General features: G+C 45.5%; 1 protein-coding gene across 3 annotated transcripts; it reads left to right on the top strand.

Moving 5' to 3' along the window:
* The first annotated feature begins 1,102 nt into the window (after nt 1–1,102).
* LOC124392838 (procathepsin L-like) lies at nt 1,103–18,657 on the top strand. 3 transcript variants are annotated; one of them, XM_046860088.1, is made up of 8 exons: nt 1,103–1,128; nt 11,842–11,957; nt 12,532–12,654; nt 12,760–12,921; nt 13,040–13,264; nt 17,403–17,565; nt 17,814–17,916; nt 18,319–18,657. In XM_046860088.1, the coding sequence occupies exons 1-8, from the start codon at nt 1,125–1,127 to the stop codon at nt 18,413–18,415; spliced, it is 993 nt and encodes a 330-aa protein (XP_046716044.1). In that variant the 5' UTR covers nt 1,103–1,124; the 3' UTR covers nt 18,416–18,657. The 3 variants fall into 3 exon arrangements, with proteins under 3 accessions (XP_046716044.1, XP_046716046.1, XP_046716043.1); XM_046860090.1 differs by lacking the exon at nt 1,103–1,128 and adding an exon at nt 4,490–4,734 and having other exon boundaries at nt 12,853–12,921; XM_046860087.1 differs by lacking the exon at nt 1,103–1,128 and adding an exon at nt 4,496–4,734.
* The last annotated feature ends 406 nt before the right edge of the window (nt 18,658–19,063 follow it).

The following is a 19,063-nucleotide window of genomic DNA, read 5'->3' as shown; positions in this document are numbered from 1 at the left end:
ACACTTTTATGTGATGGTACACATATTAAAAAACACAGACTCAGCATATAGTACATACCTGATAAATGACTGATCATTCTACACAGATTGTAGCCTTTATCTTAAAACATTTACATTTACATTTACATTTACATTTACATTTACATTTACATTTACATTTACATTTACATTTGCGGCATTTATCAGACGCACTTATCCAGAGCGACGTACAAAAGTGCTTTGAGTCTCTAGTAATGAATAAATCTACACTGTACACAAGATTACACACTTAATATTAATATAACTCGAATTCTACAAACTTGGAACGTGGTAATTTAAGTGTTTCAGGAAGATGAAGGTCTTCAGTCGTAACTTGAAGATAATCAGGGACTCTGCTGTACGGACATCTAGGGGAAGTTCATTCCACCACCTCGGTGCCAGAACAGAGAAGAGCCTTGAAGTGTACTTACCTCTCATTCTGAGAGAAGGAGGTACCAGTGGAGCAGTGCTGGAGGATCTCAGACAGCGTGGTGCAGTGCGAGATGTGATGAGGTCACTGAGGTAAGATGGTGCTGGTCTGTTTTTGGCCTTGTAGGCAAGCATCAGTGTTTTGAATCTGATACGTGCAGCTACTGAAAGCCAGTGGAGGAGCAGCAGTGGGGTGGTGTGGGAGAACTTGGAGCAGGTTGAACACAAGTCACACAGCTGCATTTTGGATCATTTGCAGTGGATGAATAGCGTTCAGGGGAAGACCTGCCAGCAGAGAGTTGCAGTAGTCAAGTCTTGAAATCACAAGAGACTGAACAAGCACCTGGGCAGCCTGTATGGACAGAAATGGTCGAATCCTTCGGATGTTGTAGAGAAGAAATCGACAGGAACGAGACACATTAGTGACATGTGGAAAGAAGGACAGTTCATTGTCCATAGTTACCCCGAGGTTATGAGCAGTGGCTGAAGGGGAGAGCAGAGAGTCATGAAGTGTTATTTGGAGATCTTGACCTGGAGATGAATCACCTGGGATGACCAGCAGTTCTGTTTTGCTGGGGTTGAGTTTTAGTTGGTGAGCACTCATCCATAAAGATATATCTGACAAGCATGCTGAGATCCGAGCAGAAGCTGTGGTATCTGATGGAGGGAAAGAAAAGATGAGTTGAGTGTCTCACACACACACACACACACACACACACACACACACACACACACACACAGCAGTGTAACTATTGAGTTTTATAAACTTTTTCAAATTGATTATAAACCATGTGAATATCAACTTTAATTTGTTCATGTGTGAATGAAGTTATATATAAATACACCTGATACACTTCCGTAAAGATAAACAGATTCTAGAGACACAAAATGAGAAGGCCATGTGGGTGAGGTCATTTCCTCCTATAGCATTATATACATTGAGATCTGCAGATGTACTCTGTCTTAGAAGCCTAAAGGGAGGTGGTAGCTCAGTGGTTAAGACTGTAACACTTCAGATGAGAAGGTTATTGGTTTAAATCCCAGCACCACCAAGCTGCCAATGCTGGGCCCTTGAGCAAGGCCCTTAACCCTCAAATGCTCAGTTGTATTAATGAGATCATTTTAACTCACTCTGGAAATGCCAGAAATGTAAATGTACTTAGAAGCTGACACACAAACATTTCCCTATTGAATGCTCACTTGTTCCAAAGAAAACCTGATGCTAAATAAGCAAATGTATCTCCTGATCTAATTGATCTTCTAAATAGTCTCACTCCTGCAGTTCTATGCACTCCACCTTCAAGGAAGCTTAGTGTCCCAAAGGTTACTTAATTGACCAGGCCATAGCAAACAATATTGACCTGCCCCTCGAGTGACTCTAAGTTCCATGTCCCATAAACACAGTAGATGGCGCTCTTATCAGGGAAGAGAAAATCAAATAACTCTCTTAACAGATCAAAGTACTCTATCATGAGCACATTACTATTCTACTTAACATGTTTCCCAAACATTCTATCATTCTTTCCTGCCTGAGATATTAGGATCCTGTCATATTAAGGTCTGGCAAGGTAGGAAGATATTGGCTCTAAGTCTAGCAACTAAAAACATACAAAACCCAGTGAATTCCAGTGCAATGGCATTCCCCCCAGAGTACAAAGACCTCCACAACGCCTTTTCCAAAACCAAAGCATGTGACCTTCTACCCCACAGACCTTACCATTGTGCAATCAATCTGTTGCCTGGAACAAAACCACCTCATGGATGCATCTACCCATTACCTAAAGCAAAACACAAGAAGCCCTAGATAAAGCATGCATATGAGTGTCAACATCACCATCCTATGTGGGGTTTTTCTTTGTGGAAAAGAAATGAGGTGATCTTTCACCTTATATTGATTACTTGGACCTCAACACCTGTTTGGTAAAGTATAACTATCCCCTGTCTATAGTTCTCTTAGCACTCCAACAATTACATTAAGCCAAGACATTTACCAAACCAGACCTACATAGTGCATTAAACCTTGTGTGGATGAAAGATTAATGAAAGACAGGGGATGCTGCATAGACTCTCTAACACCCCCTCAGTCTTTCAGTGTTTCATCAATGTTGTGCAAAGAGATATGATAAGGAAACTCCTAATTGCATACATTAATGACATCATCAATCAATGCTTTATCTATGCCCCTCATACGCATCCTGTTTGTCAAGTTATCCAGTAGTTACTGAAGCATTAAAACAAAGTGTGTTTCATATCAAATCTGTTGCATTCCTGTGGTATTTCTGCAGTCACTATGGAGTAACCATGGACCTAGACAAAGTGTCAGCCATAAACAACTACCCTGTTCTCAAGACTATCAAAGGTTTACAGTGATTTGTGAGATCTAGAATGATTTCTACCATTATTTCATTAGAAATCGAATCCAAATTCCAAATCCTCATGTCCCTGCTAAAAGGAAAACCCAAAAAGGCTAAATTGGAATAACAGCAGATCAGGCATTCCAGCTCCTTTAAACAACCTTCACCAGGACCCCATCCTCAAGCCTCCAGATCCCACAAAGCTTTCATTGTGGGCACATCACAGACTATAGTAAAGGGCAGTGCTGTCACAGACACAGGCAGCTTAACAGAATTATGACATAACAATAGAAAGCTCCTGTCATCAACAATAAAAACCTGGAATATCTGCAAAAAGGCTTAACCCCCGACAAGCAAGATGTATGTTATTCTGTAACCGCTTTCACTTCAGTCTCTTGTATCACTCCAGCTCAGAAAATATGTTAAATAAGTTAGATGTCCTGCATGTATCAGCATTTTTTTTATACACATAAAGACAACATTTACACCTACACATTAATAAAAATGAAATCAAAATGAACACCTGTAGTCTGTGTGGTATGGAAATCTGCACTGAAATTACCCAACACAAGCAAAGAGACAAAACCCTGATCAGTGGCCAGTAGTTACTACAGTAACCAGCGTCTGTGCTATAACGAGCCCTAAAGCCGAAAGCTGATGAAACCCAATCAATATGGAACCAGCTCATATTTTCTAACCCATAGATTATAGCATGACTAGACATCAAACTCTAAATTATACTCAAAAACCTTTTCATGAACAAAATTACAGTGCAACATGACACATGGCATGTATTCATTTTTTATCACCACATTATCTGTGTAACGCTGCTTTGAGACAATGTACATTGTTAAAGCGCAAATCAAATAAAAATGTATTGAATTGAATTGAACGGCAGGTTAATATTGTATACTAAAATCTTAAACTACACAAGAAAGTGTTTTCACATTATAACAAAAGTTTATTAGAGTAGAAATGATTTCTTAGAAAAACAACTGCTGTAACTTTAAAGAAACACTTTTTCCCCCACGTTAACAGGATGTGGTTTTATAGAAGCAGCACTAAATATGGTCATATGGTTGTTTTGAGTTTTTAGTGCCATGTGAAGTTTCACTTTCAAATGAGTCTTTAATGTGATGATACACATGTTAGAAATAAACACACACTCAGCATACAATACATACCTGATAAAAACCAGATGATCATACACAAATCATATTCTTTATCTTAAAACACACACACACACACACACACACACACACACACACACACACACACACACACGTAAGAGCTAGCTATCTCTGTTTCACACACACACACACACACACACACACACACACACACACACAGGTGAGCTATCTCTGTTTCACACACACACACACACACACACACACACACACACACACACACACACACACACACACACACACACACACACACAGGTAAGAGCTAGCTATCTCTGTTTCACACACACACACACACACACACACACACACACACACACACACACACACACACACACACACACACACACACACAGGTGAGCTAGCTATCTCTGTTTCACACACACACACACACACACACACACACACACGTAAGAGCTATCTCTGTTTCACACACACACACACACACACACACACACACACACACACACACACACACACACACACACACTGCACCTCAATTTAGATTGTAAATCAACGTGAAAATCAACTTCAATTTGTTCACGGGTTAACTAAAGTTATATTCGAGTTCTGCAAGTGTGTTTATTTTTTAATTATACCTTTAAATACATCTGATACTTTTCAGTAAAGAAAAACAGATTCTAGAGACAAAAAGGAAAAGATCATGTGGGTGAGGTCATTTCCTCCTATAGCATTATATACATTAAGATCTACAGACTGTACTCAGTCTCCTGCCAACACACACACAGGTAAGAGCTATCTCTGTTTCTCACACACCACACACACACACACACACACTAGATTTAACATTTAAGATAAGATAAGATAAGAAATGTCTTTGTTACAGCAGCATGAACAAAATAAAAAAATAAATGCAAATATATAAAAGAATAGACGAATAAGACATACTATAATATTACAGTATATACACAACACAATGTATAAATACAGATGAGGGAAAGTACGTATTGCAGGTTGTATTGCACACAGTAGTATTATTAAATAGTAAAACAGTAACTATTACACCATTGAACAGTAATAACAGTGTGTATTTTGGTTAATGGTTCACTGGGAACAAGTCAAGTCAAGAGTCAAGTCAAGAGGCTTTTATTGTCATTTCTACTATACACAGTGGTACACAGTACACAGTAAAAACGAGACAACGTTCCTCCGGAACCCTGGTGCTACACTAAACAACAACAAACAAAACAACATAGAGCTACAACACAAGCTACATAAAGTGCATCGAGTGCAAACAGTGCAGACAGACGACACAAGACAAGACACAAAACCCAATATAGCACCGACCAGTAAACCTACTGTATACTTGATTATACAGTACTGTACAAGAAAACTGTAAAAACTATACAAAATAAAAACTATATCCCAGAAGTGACTATAAACAGTACAATGTAGTGCAAAAATACAGCAGCAGTCAAAGGTGCAAAGAACAGCATGTAAACATTATAATACAATGATAATGATTAATGTGCAAAAAACAGCAGCTTTGATTGTTAAGTCTAATAGCAGCAGGGAGAAAAGACCTTCTGTATCGCTCCTTCAGACACTTAGGATGTAACAGTCTGTCACTGAAGGAGCTGCTTAACGATGAAACAGTTTCATACAGGGGGTGGGAGGCGTCCTGCAGCAATAAGGATAATTTTGCTACCATCCTCCTTTCTCCCACCTCCTGTACAGTGTCCAGAGGAATCCCCAGGACTGAGCTGAACTTCCTGATCAGCTTGTCCAGTCTCTTCCTGTCTGCAGTAGAGATGCTGCTACCCCAGCAGACCACTCCATAGAATATGGCTGATGCCACCACAGAGTCAAAAAAGGTCTTCAGTAGAGCTCTCCCTGCACTCCAAAAGACCTTAGTCTCCTCAGCAGAAAGAGTCTGCTCTGCCCTTTCTTAAAAATTGCCTCAGTGTTGTCTGTCCAGTCCAGTTTGATGTTCAGATGAACACCAGGTATTTGTAAGAGTCCACTCTTACAATCTCCTCTCCCTGAATGTTTACCAATGGAAGTGATGAAGTGTGTTTGTGTCTACGGAAATCCACCACCAGTTCTTTGGTTTTCCTCATGTTTATCTGGAGGCAGCTACGTTGGCACCAGTCCACAAAGTTCTGTATAAGTCCTCTGTACTCTCTGTCATCATCATTCGTGATCAGACCGACGATGGCAGAGTCATCAGAGAACTTCTGTAGGTGACAGGTTGCTGAGCTGAACATGAAGTCTGCAGTGTAAATGGTGAAGAGAAACGGGGCTAGAACCGTTCCCTGTGGGGCTCCAGTGTTGCAGACAATCATGTCAGACTCACAGTCACGAGTCCTCACATACTGTGGTCGGTCTGTGAGGTAGTCCATTTATTTACATTACATTTATGTTACATTACCAGATAAACCATATTGTTGCATGTCAGTATAAGTGATACTCCTCTTTTGGGTCTGAGGGCAGAGAGGAACATACTGTAGCATGTAGAAAATGTGATCTGATCCTTGAGAAAGGAAATAGACGAGACCAACGTAGGGCAGAATGACCACATTTCCATTTTCACATGTAAACTACAGTATAAAAGTCTAAAGAGTGAATGTGTACTTTAATTATAATGGAAAATAAAATAAAGGAAACAGTAACAAAAAAGAATTCCATATAATATAAGATACAAAACCCCACCAAACCGAAAGGGTGAATTAGTAGATAGTGCACAAGTAATGAGAAGAAAATAAGCTGCATCTCCTGCCTAATCAGAGGGAACCTGAAACACAACCTAAAACACATCTGCAGCAGGTGGAACTCACCTCTAAACTAGTGTCCACCGTGTGGTCCCACCTTTCAAAGGAAAAATACAGCAGACATTATTATGATTATTATTATGCAACATTACATTATTATTGAATGCATAAATACATAAAGGTTATATAAAAAGTCTACACGTTTATGAAATTGCATTTTTTTATATATAAAGACAGAAAGAACAGTAAAATAAATGTCAGACTGGTTACATCTTTAATGTGATTGTCAGGACTCCACCTGCCACGCCTCCTTCAGAGGCTGCCTTTGCCGCTGCGCGCTCCCAAGCGTGCAGCGCAAATCCCACACAGCTGAAGCACATTATCCTCTCCTTTCCTGCCACCATATAAACCACTCACTCACCCACATTCCGGGTCCGTTATTGTACGTTCATGCGTGGTCGTGCAGGTTCAGGCTGTGTATTCGCTTATGTGCTTCTCCCGCTGCGTGCCTTCTTCGCCCGGACTCCTCGCTCACTCCACGGCTGCGTTTGGCTTCCCCAGCGCACCTCGGACTACCGGCGCTTCCCGTCGCTTCCCTCCGTGCGCGCCTCCTCCATAACGCACCGTGGGTAATACAGTGAACTGCCGTTTGCGGTTTATCCCGAACTGCACGGGTGTTTTGTGTTGGCTCTGCCTTTGTTCTAATAAAGTTTCTGTTTGCCGTTACTCCGGCTTCCGCCTCTGTGCCACGCCTAACAGAATAACGGACCCCTGAATAGGAATATCGGACAAAAAAAAAAAGGAAAAAAAAGGGACAAAAAAAAAGAAAAAGAAGGAGAAAAAGGAAAAGGACATGATCGGGTTAACGCCGTGGTCCCGGCGCGAGCCGTGTCTCGGAGGTCGGGTTCGTTCAGCCGCGGTCAAGCGCTTCTCGGGCACGCTCGGCAGCGCCACGCCCCCTTCATGACGTCACAGGACTCCCGGCTCGCTTCTCCGGCAACAGAGCCGAATGGAGGGATTTTTTAAGGAGCGTGGATCGATATGTGGAGTTAAACCCAGCCGGTTATCCCACCGAAGAGGCGAAAATCGCCCTCCACATGTCTCTTCTACCCGAGGAATCTCTCTCCCTTGCCAGAGAGCTGTGGAGCACGATGGCGGGCGAGATCAGCTCCTGCACCCAGTTCCTCCAGCTTCTCACCAGGGAACTCGGGATAACCACAGCTGATCTCCATCTCCTCTCCCCCGCTGCTGAGAACGCCGTTCCTCATCAGAGCTTCCAGGAGGTTACCACGCTGCTTCAGGCCCTCCAGGTCAGCTCTGCTCCGAAGGTCCTCAAGGGATCTCCGCCGTGCTCCAGGAGATCCAGGCTGGCTCTGTTTCATTCCAGGACCTCCAGGAGCTCTCCGTTCTGCTCCAGAACCTTCCGGTGGGTCCAGCTCCGTTCCTGTGTCCCGAGGAGAGCTCCGTTCCGCCCCAGGACCTCCGTGACTGCTTGGCTCCGTCCCAAGACCTCCATGAATGCTCGGCTCCGTCCCACGACCTCCGTGAGTGCTCGGCTCCGTACCTGGACCTCCAGGAGGGCTTTGCTGTGTCCCAGGTCTCCAAGGAGAGCCCAGCTCCGCTCCAGGTCTCCGAAGAGAGCCCAGCTCCGCTCCAGGTCTCCGAGAGCCCAGCTCCGCCTCCAGGTCTCAAGAGAGCCCAGCTCCGCTCCAGGTCTCCGAAGAGAGCCCAGCTCCACTCCAGGTCTCCGAAGAGAGCCCAGTTCCGCTCCAGGTCTCCAAGAGAGCCCAGTTCCGCCCAGGTCTCAAGAGAGCCCAGTTCCGCTCCAGGTCTCCGAAGAGAGCCCAGTTCCGCTCCAGGTCTCCGAAGAGAGCCCAGTTCCGCTCCAGGTCTCCAAGGAGAACCCAGTTCCGCTCCAGGTCTCCGAAGAGAGCCCAGCTCCGCTCCAGGTCTCCGAAGAGAGCCCAGTTCCGCTCCAGGTCTCCGAAGAGAGCCCAGCTCCGCTCCAGGTCTCCGAAGAGAGCTCCGCTCCGTCCCTGAGCGACCCCGTGAGCTCCTCTCTGTCCCTGAGCGACCCTGTGAGCTCCTCTCTGTCCCTGAGCGACCCCGTGAGCTCCTCTCTGTCCCTGAGCGACCCCGTGAGCTCCTCTCTGTCGCAGAGAGTCCCCGAGAGCTCGGTCCCGCTCCAGAGAGTCCCCGAGAGCTCGGTCCCGCTGCAGAGAGCCCCCGAGAGCTCGGTTCCGCTGCAGAGAGTCCCCGAGAGCTCAGCTTCGTCCCAGGGCCTCCTGGCGAGCTCCTCTCCGCTCCTAGGCTTCCAGGCGGCTCCCTTCCCGCGCCTAGGCTTCCAGGAGAGCTCCTCTTTGCTCCAGGTCCCTGACGAGAACGCTGCCCGCCTCCCGGTTCCTGACGTAAGCTCCTCTGTGCTCCCAAGTCCCAAGGAGAGCTCGGTTCCAAGCCCATGCACCTCTTCAACCAAAGGGGTCCCGGAGCACACAACTCGTCTCAGAGGCTGCGAAAGGGACGTCGACCCGTCGCCCCCGGGCGTCACCGAAGGCTACGGCTCGCCCCCCAGTCTCCCAGACAGCGATGCCATATCTCAGAGCTCCGCTTCCACCAAGAGGTCCCCAGAGCTCTCATCTCAGTCCCTGGACTGCGAAAGGGAAGTCGTCCCGTTGCCCCCGGGCTCCACCGAAGGCGACGGTTCGCCCCACAGTCTCCCTGAGGGCGAGGCCATCTCTCGTTCCCCAGAGCTCTCAACTCTGCTCCGAGACTGCAAAAGGGATGTCGAACCGCTGCTCCTGGCTTCATCCGAAGGCGACGGCTCGCCCCACAGTCTCTCACAAGGTGACGGCTCGCCTCGGGACCCCTCTCACGGTGACATCCTGTCTCCAAGCTCCCTGGACGAAGGCAGGTCACTCCTGAGCTCCATGGAGGTTGACGTCGCACCGACGAATCCTGACGAGGTCACGACTCAATCGCTGTACTCGGTCAGGGACATCGCTCCATCTCCGGGCTCCGTCCAGAAGGTCGTCCAGCTGGTAAGCCCCGTCGAGAGCTCTGCCCTGCTTCCAGTAGTCACCGAGGTTGTCTCTCCACTCCAGGTCCCCGTGGATGATGAGGTCCCGTTCCTGTCCTTCCTGGGGAACGCCGATCCGTTCCAAGTTGCTGCCAGGGACGTCAGGCCGTGTCGGGTCTCCAGGGCTACCGCCTTTCAGCTCCAGACCACCGCAGGGGAGGCCGCTCAGCAGCCGGGTTTCGCTGAGGGCATGGCTCCGCTCCTGGGCTCCGCTGAGGGCAGCACTCCGCCTCCAGTCTCCGCCGATGGTGTCAGCCTGCTCCAGAGCTCCGCCGAGGACGTCGCTCCGCTCCGGGTCTCCGCAGGGGTCGTCTCTCCGCCTCCTGTCTCCGCCGAGGCGTCGCTCCGCTCGGGTCTCCGCAGGGGTCATCTCTCCGCCTCCTGTCTCCGCCGAGGCGTCGCTCCGCTCGGGTCTCCGCAGGGGTCGTCTCTCCGCCTCCTGTCTCCGCCGAGGACGTCGCTCCGCTCCGGGTCTCCGCAGGGGTCGTCTCTCCGCCTCCTGTCTCCGCCGAGGACGTCGCTCCGCTCCGGGTCTCCGCAGGGGTCGTCTCTCCGCCTCCTGTCTCCGCCGAGGGCGTCGTTCCGCTCCGGGTCTCCGCAGGGGTCGTCCCTCCGCCTCCTGTCTCCGTGGGGGCCGTCGCTCCGCTCCAGGGCTCCGTGATGGCCGTCTCTCCGCCTCCAGTCGGCGACAAGGACCTCGCCCCGTTCCTGGCCTCCGCGTGGGGCTGTGCTCCGTTCCGGGACCCCGCTGGGGTCGTTGTCCCGTTCCGGCTCGCCGCAGGTGTGGTCGCTTTGCCGTGGGCCCTTCCTTGCTGTTCCTGGCTCCGTGACGGTTCCAGGCGGGTCCCCTTCGACCCTGGAGGACTGGTGGGGCCCTCCTCCGAGTGCCCGGGCCCACCGGGCAGCTGGCGGCTTGGGGGCGTCCGGTGCCGCCCCTTTGGGGGGGGTGGTGTCAGGACTCCATCTGCCACGCCTCCTTCAGAGGCTGCCTTTGCCGCTGCGCGCTCCCAAGCGTGCAGCGCAAATCCCACACAGCTGAAGCACATTATCCTCTCCTTTCCTGCCACCATATAAACCACTCACTCACCCACATTCCGGGTCCGTTATTGTACGTTCATGCGTGGTCGTGCAGGTTCAGGCTGTGTATTCGCTTATGTGCTTCTCCCGCTGCGTGCCTTCTTCGCCCGGACTCCTCGCTCACTCCACGGCTGCGTTTGGCTTCCCCAGCGCACCTCGGACTACCGACGCTTCCCCGTCGCTTCCCTCCGTGCCGCGCCTCCTCCATAACGCACCGTGGGTAATACAAGTGAACTGCCGTTTGCCGGTTTATCCCGAACTGCACGGGTGTTTTGTGTTGGCTCTGCCTTTGTTCTAATAAAGTTTCTGTTTGCCGTTACTCCGGCTTCCGCCTCTGTGCCACACCTAACAGTGATCTTCCAACAAACAAAATCCGGAGAAAAAATGCAGATTAAATAATTGGGAACATAAAAAAACCCTTCCAAATGATACTTTGTGGAAGCAACTTTTGCCTTTATTACGGCATCAGGTATTTAAATTATCTCTTTTAACATCACAAATTGTTTCTCTGTATTTTTACCCCCTTTTTCGTTGCAAAAAATTTATACCAATAATGAATCCCATGTTTATGTATAATTTCACCCAGAGGCAGCAGATATAAAGAGAAAAGCAGTGGGCCTAAGACAGATCCTTGTGAAACACCTCAGACAGTGTGTAGAACTCACCATTTACATCAACAAACTGATAGCGATCAGTCAGATAAGACCTGAGCCAAGAGAGAGCTGTTCCCTTTATTCCAACAACGTTCTCCAGTCCAGCAAGCAGGAGATTATGATCAATGGTGTGAAAAGCTGCACTAAGGTCGAGCAAAACAAGTAAAGAGACAAAACCCTGATCAGAGGCCAATAAAAGTCATTTAGCACCTTAACTAGCGCCGTCTCTGTGCTATGATGAGGCAGAAATCCTGACTGATACATTTCATAAATGTTGTTCCTCAGTATTTTTTTGTTAATTTCTATTTGTGTTTACAGTTTTAATGATGCGTGTGCTTCTGGCTCTGCTGCTGTCGGGGGTTTGCTGTGATGTGAAACTGGACGACTCTTGGTGGTCCTGGAAATCGGAATTCAATAAAAACTACAAGGATGTGGTAAAAACACAAATGATATATTAATTCCATGCCAGTGCAAACTAATGTAAAAAAAATGTTAAATTAAAACCCATAATAAGATATGATAATAATACCTTTAAAAAAGCGACCTGCATTAACTACTAATAATTATTTAAATATTCACAAAATATACAAGATTGTTAATTCTATTAAATATACACAACTTGTAAAACTAACAGTGGGGTCACTGTTCTAATGATCTGCTTTTTTATACACAAATAAATCAGTGGGCATGTATTGGGGTGTTAATTATGTATTTTTGTCCTTATGTCCTTATGTATTTTTCTAATTTGCCAGAAACTTTTAGCAACAGGAAATGTTAACTCCAGAATATGAGTTCCTAACTTGATTAAATAAACGCAGTTTTCCCTTTGATTCACATTCAAATCATGTGGTTTAACAGTCCAACCTTGGGGCTGCATCATCAGCTAGTTTGCCTTTGGCCACCAGGGGGGCGACACAGGACCACACGTATCCCACATGTGTATCGAAGTAACTAATTAGAATAGTTTTCTATGTTCACTGGTTTTCTGGGTTTGTTTTTGTGTGTCAGCCTGAGGAAGCTTACAGGAGATCGGTTTGGGAGCAGAATGTTTTAACCGTGATGAAGCACAATGAAGAAGCTGATGCAGGACTTCACACCTTCACCACTGGCCTCAATCACCTTTCAGACATGGTATGATCCAGTGTGATTCAGGGTTTCTGTATGATGTTCATGGTGCTACTGTACATGTTTGAGGAAAATATTCTCTCTTTATATTTCATCTGTGTGTTTATGTAGACTGCAGAAGAAGTCAATGCTAAGCTGAATGGTCTGAGGATGGGGGATTTTTCTCCTCAGGATGATAATCATGATGACAATTTAATCTTTCAGAGTTATTTCCCTCTTCCTCCCAGTGTGAACTGGACTGAGGATGCATTTGTCACTCCTGTTCAGGACCAGGTATCATCTCCAACAATCACGCTAACAAATATATGTGCTCTTCTGTTTTGTGAAGGAACATTTGTGTGTGTGTGTGTGTGTGTGTGTGTGTGTGTGTGTGTGTGTGTGTTTGGTGTAGGGTGATTGCAACTCATGCTGGGCATTCAGTGCAGTTGGAGCTTTAGAAGCTCAGATGAAGAAAAAGAAGGGTGTGCTGGTTCCTCTGAGTGTTCAGCAGCTGGTGGACTGCAGTCATGCAACAGGAAATCAAGGCTGCTTTGGAGGACTTCCAACTAATGCATTTGATTATATAATAAACAATAAAGGAATCAGCACGGAGTTTAACTACCCTTACAAACACAAGGTATGATGTACACAGGTTCAATTATTTGTCTACATACTGATTTACTTCTTAACCACATCACGCATTCTATTTTATAACACTGACAACATGTGTCTTATTTGTCTTATTCTTCCAGTACCGGATGCTTTATGAGCTAATTGTTCATAGGACACACACAATTTATATTCAGAAGAAAGTTGAGGACACTCACATCCACTGCACTTTTACAGAGAAGTAGAAAGTGGCAGTTTGATGATTGAGACGTTGGCCTACACTACTGAACCAAAAACATTAAAAATTGAAATCCAGCACGACTAAGCTGCAGCTCGTGGCCCCTTGAGCAAGGCCCTTAAGCTCGACTGCTCATTTGTATAAATAAGATCCGTCTAATCTGCACTGTATAAAGGCTTCTGGTAAAATGTCATAAATATAAATGAAGATATAGAACTTCAGTGCAGCAGAAATGTCTGGTGCTTCCTGTTAGTAGTTAATAATAATAATAATAACAATAATAATAATAATGATAATCTTCTTCTTCTTCTTCTTCTTCTTCTTCTTTCGGCTGCTCCCATTAGGGGTCGCCACAGCGGATCATCCGTCTCCATACCACCCTGTCCTCTACATCTGCCTCTTTTACACCAACTACCTGCATGTCTTCCCTTACCACATCCATGAACCTCCTTCTTGGCCTTCCTCTTTTCCTCCTACCTGGTGGCTCCATCCTCAGCATTCTCCTACCAATATAATTCATGTCCCTCCTCTGCACATGTCCAAACCATCTCAATCTCGCCTCCCTCACCTTGTCACCAAAACATCCTACATGCGCTGTCCCTCTAATAAACTCATTTCTAATCTTATCCATCCTCGTCACTCCCAACGAAAACCTCAACATCTTCAGCTCTGCTACCTCCAGCTCCACCTCCTGTCTTTTACTCAATGCCACTGTCTCTAAACCATACAACATCGCAGGTCTCACCACAGTCCTATAAACTTTCCCTTTCAATTTTGCAGATACCCTACTATCACAAATCACTCCTGTCACTCTTCTCCACCCACTCCACCCTGCCTGCACTCTTTTCTTCACTTCTCTAACACACTCTCCATTACTTTGCACTGTTGACCCCAGGTACCTGAATTCCTCCACCTTCTGAAGCTCTTCTCCCTGCAACCGCATCACTCCACTGCCCTCCCTCTCATTCACACACATGTATTCTGTCTTACTCCTACTGAGTTTCATTCCCCTTCTCTCCAGTGCATATCTCCACCTCTCCAGGCTCTTCTCAACCTGCTCCCTACTCTCACAACAAATCACAATATCATCCGCAAACATCATAGTCCAGGAGACTCCTGTCTGACCTCGTCCGTCAACCTGTCCATCACCACTGCAAACAGGAAAGGGCTCAGGGCTGATCCTTGATGCAGTCCAACCTTCACCCTAAACCAGTCTGTCATACCTACTGCACACTTCACTGCCGTCACACTGTCCTCATACATGTCCTGCACCACCCTCACATACTGCTCTGACACACCTGACTTCCTCATACAATACCACAACTCCTCTCTTGGCACCCTGTCGTACGCCTTCTCTAAATCCACAAATACACAATGCAATTCCTTCTGTCCTTCTCTATACTTCTCCATCAACATTCTCAAAGCAAATAAGGCATCTGTGGTGCTCTTCCTCGGCATGAAACCATACTGTTGCTCACAGATGGTCACCTCTTCTCTCAGCCTGGCTTCCACTACTCTTTCCCATAACTTCATGGTGTGACTGATCAACTTAATACCCCTGTAGTTACTGCAGGTCTGCACATCTCCTTTATGCTTAAAGATCGGTACCAGCACACTCTTCTCCATTCCTCAGGCATCTTCTCACCTTCCAAAATCCTGTTAAACAATCTGGTCAAAACCCACTGCCATCTCTCCTAAACATCTCCACGCTTCTACCGGTATGTCATCTGGTCCAACCGACTTTCCACTCTTCATCCTCTTAATCGCTGCTCTCACTTCCTCCTTACTAATCCTATCTACATCCTGCTTCACCAACTCCACATCATCCAACCTTCTCTCTCTCTGATTTTCCTCATTCATCAGCTGCTCAAAATACTCCCTCCACCTTCTCAACACACTCTCCTCACTAGTCAACACATTTCCTCTCCATCCTTTACTGCTCTAACTTGCAGTACATCCTTTCCAGCTCGGTCCCTCTGCCTGGCCAATCTGTATAAATCCTTTTCTCCTTCCTTAGTGTCCAACCTCTCATACAGCTCCTCATATGCCTTTTCCTTGGCTTTCGCCACATCCTCTTAACCTGCTGCCGCATCTCCTTGTACTCCTGCCTACTTTTCTCATCACTCTGTCTATCCCACTTCTGTTTTGCCAACCTCTTTCTCCTTATGCTCTCCTGCACTTCCTCATTCCACCACCACGTCTCCTTGTCTTCCTTTCTATTTCCAGATGTCACACCAAGTACTTTTCTAGCTGCCTCCTCATCACTCCTGCAGTAGTTGCCCAATCATCCAACACCTCCTTAACACCACTGAGCCTCTCTCTGACCTCTTCCCTGAACCTCACACTACACTCTTCCTCCTTCAGTTTCCACCATCTTATTCTTCTTTCAGTCCTCACTCTCCTCCTCTTCTTCGCCTCCAAAACCATCCTACAGACCACCATCCTATGCTGTCTAGCTACACTGTCCCCTGCCAACACCTTACAGTCGCCAATCTCCTTCAGGTTGCATCTCCTGCATAGCACATAGTCCACCTGTGTGCACCTTCCTCCACTCTTATCGTCACCCTATGATCCTCCTTCTTCTTAAAATAAGTGTTCACCACTGCCATTTCCATCCTTTTAGCAAAATCTACCACCATCTGCCCTTCCACATTCCTCTCCTTAAAACCATACCTACCCATCACCTCCTCATCACCTCTGTTCCCTTCACCTACATGCCCATTAAAGTCCGCCCCAATCACCAACTGTTCTTTCCTAGGTACACCATCTACCACTTCATCTAATTCACTCCAGAATCTTTCCTTCTCCTCCATCTCACAGCCAACTTGTGGAGCATAGGCACTGATGACATTTATCATCATCCCTTCAACTTCCACCTTCACGATCATCACCCTATCAGAAACTCTCTTCACCTCCACTACACTCTTACTGTACTCTTCCTTCAGAATCACCCCTACACCATTTCTCTTTCCATCCACACCATGATAAAACAGTTTAAATCCACCTCCAATGTTCCTGGCCTTACTCCCTTTCCACTTGGTCTCCTGAACACACAGCATATCTACCTTTCTCCTCTCCATCATATCAGCTACTTCTCTCCCTTTACCCGTCATAGTACCAACATTTAAAGTACCAACCCTAACCTCCACTCTCCTACACTGCTCCTTTCCTGCCGTCTCTGTAGGCGTCTTCCTCCTCTCCTTCTCCTCCTTGACCAACAGTAGCCCAATTTCCACTGGTACCCTGTCGGCTAACGATACCTGTGGCGGTCGTTGTTAACCCGGGCCTCGACCGATCCGGTATGAAATTCTCATTTGTGATCCGCATATTTGATTTGGCACATGTTTTACGCTGGATGCCCTTCCTAACGCAACCCTCCCCATTTACCCGGGCTTGGGACCGGCACTAAGAATGCACTGGCTTGTGCCTCCCTAATGGCTGGGTTAATAATAATAATGATAATAACAATAACAATAATAATAATAATACAATAACAATAATAATAATAATAATAATAATAATAATAATAATAATAATAATAATAATAATAATATTAATAACAATAACAATAATAATAATAATAACAATAATAATATTAATAATAATAATAATAATAATAATAATAATAATAATAATAATAATAGCAATAATAATAATAATAATAATCATAATCATAATATTAATAATAATAATAATAATAATAACAATGATAATAATAGTAATAATAATAATAAGAACAATAACAATAACAATAATAATAATAATAATAATATTTTTGTTATTATTATTGTTGTTATTATTGTTATTGTTATTATTGTTATTATTAATAATGCCAAAGACAGAATTTTTTCCCTTTATTTAGTTTAAAAAACTTATTCTGCCACTTTCGTAACACTGTTGTCAACATGCTGAATGTTCTGTCCTGCAGGTGGACCTTTGTAATAACACAGTTAAAAAATATGGAGTCTGTAAGGGTTTCCGGGTTCTTCAGCCGTATAATGAGTATGAGCTGCAGAGGGTGGTGGCTACCATCGGACCGGTAGTAGTGGGAATTGAAGCAAACACGACTGAATTTCATCAATATCACAGTGGTAAGCCTCGTATGCTCATACTGAACTTAAAACTTCTAACTTACACTGTACTTTAGCACTGTACGTGCATTAAACATCAGCTTTGTGTGTATGGATCCAAATAAACCTCATCCCACATGTAGTGATGAAGAGTACAGGGGAAAATGTACTTTTACACCTGGTTACTGTTTTAGCTGTGTGTGTGTGTGTGTGTGTGTGTGTGTGTGTGTGTGTGTGTGTGTGTGTGTGTGTGTGTGTGTGTTATTTAGGTGTTTTCAGTGGACCCTGTAATTCTATAGTGAATCATGCTGTTCTGGTTGTTGGATATGGAAAATCAGAAGAAGGGCTTCAATACTGGCTGGTCAAAAACAGGTCTCTCATACACACACACACACACACACACACTTCTTTTGTACTATTATGTTTCCATTCTATTCTACTGTTTGGAAGAAATATTATGTAAATAAAACGGATTATGAAATCATTGGCTAAAAGCTCTTTCTCTCTCTCTTTCTCTCTCTCTCCCACTCTCTCTCCTCGCTCTCTCTCTATCACCCCCTCTCTCTCGCTCCCTCTCTCCCCCACTCCTCTCTATCTCTCTCTCTCCCACTCTCTCTCCTCGCTCTCTCTCTATCACTCCCCCTCTCTCTCGCTCCCTCTCTCCCCCACTCCCTCTCTATCTCTCTCTCTCTCTCCCACTCCCCCTCTCTCTCTCTCTTTCTTTCTCTCTATCACCCCCTCTCTCTCTCTCTCTCTCTCTCTCTCTCTCTCTAGTTGGAGTGATAAATGGGGAGAAGGAGGATATATGCGAATCCTGCGAAACAAGAATCAGTGTGGAATCGGCATCTACAGTGTCGTCCCACTCATCTGAACTCATTCATCACAAATCACTTTTTATTTCTATTTTAACTTTAATTCTGTTGCTTTTATGAACTAACTCATATATATATATTTTTAGTTTATGCTGGTTTGTAGATTTGGTGGTCATGATGAAAAAGCATCTCTGTTTTTGAATGAATGAAATCCACCATAGATGATTATATTGTATCACATGTAACCCTTTTTTAAATGTATATAATAAAAAAAAAGCAATAAAAATCATCTGGCTTCTTATCAGGTCTTAGAATTATATAAATACAACCTCAAATGAGCAACAAACCCTGATATATAACTAAAAGTAATCATGTTCTGTAGGACTTTATCAGTTGCCTTTCAGGAACTCGAGCGGCGTTTAAACGTTTTGGGAACGCCTCGCGTTGTCCACACTCCGAGTCACGTGTGAAATAAGGCCAATAGGCAAGTCGTGACGTCATCGGCAGGCGACGTCACCTGAACCAGTTCTCACAGCCTGTGCTGTTTGAGGAGCTCCTGGAGGTAGTGACACAAGCCATTGCCAAGCTAGAGATAGTTCGGCCCAATGAGAAGTGGAAGCAACACATTCACAGCAAACTGGAGGAGCGCCTCACGTTTCCTGCACCCCACAGCAAAGCCTGTGCCCTGGTGCCTAATGTTTTTTCCC

This window comes from Silurus meridionalis, chromosome 10, assembly GCF_014805685.1.
Source record: "Silurus meridionalis isolate SWU-2019-XX chromosome 10, ASM1480568v1, whole genome shotgun sequence".
Lineage (NCBI taxonomy): Eukaryota > Metazoa > Chordata > Actinopteri > Siluriformes > Siluridae > Silurus > Silurus meridionalis.
This window is presented reverse-complemented; position numbering and strand designations above follow the sequence as displayed.

Coding starts and splice junctions, on each gene's coding strand:
- LOC124392838 (XM_046860087.1), top strand. CDS start 4,650: ATGTGGGTGAGGTCATTTCCTCCTATAGCATTATATACATTAAGATCT. Junction 11,958..12,531: donor ATAAAAACTACAAGGATGTG/GTAAAAACACAA, acceptor TTTGTGTGTCAG/CCTGAGGAAGCTTACAGGAG. Junction 17,566..17,813: donor ATTTCATCAATATCACAGTG/GTAAGCCTCGTA, acceptor TGTGTTATTTAG/GTGTTTTCAGTGGACCCTGT.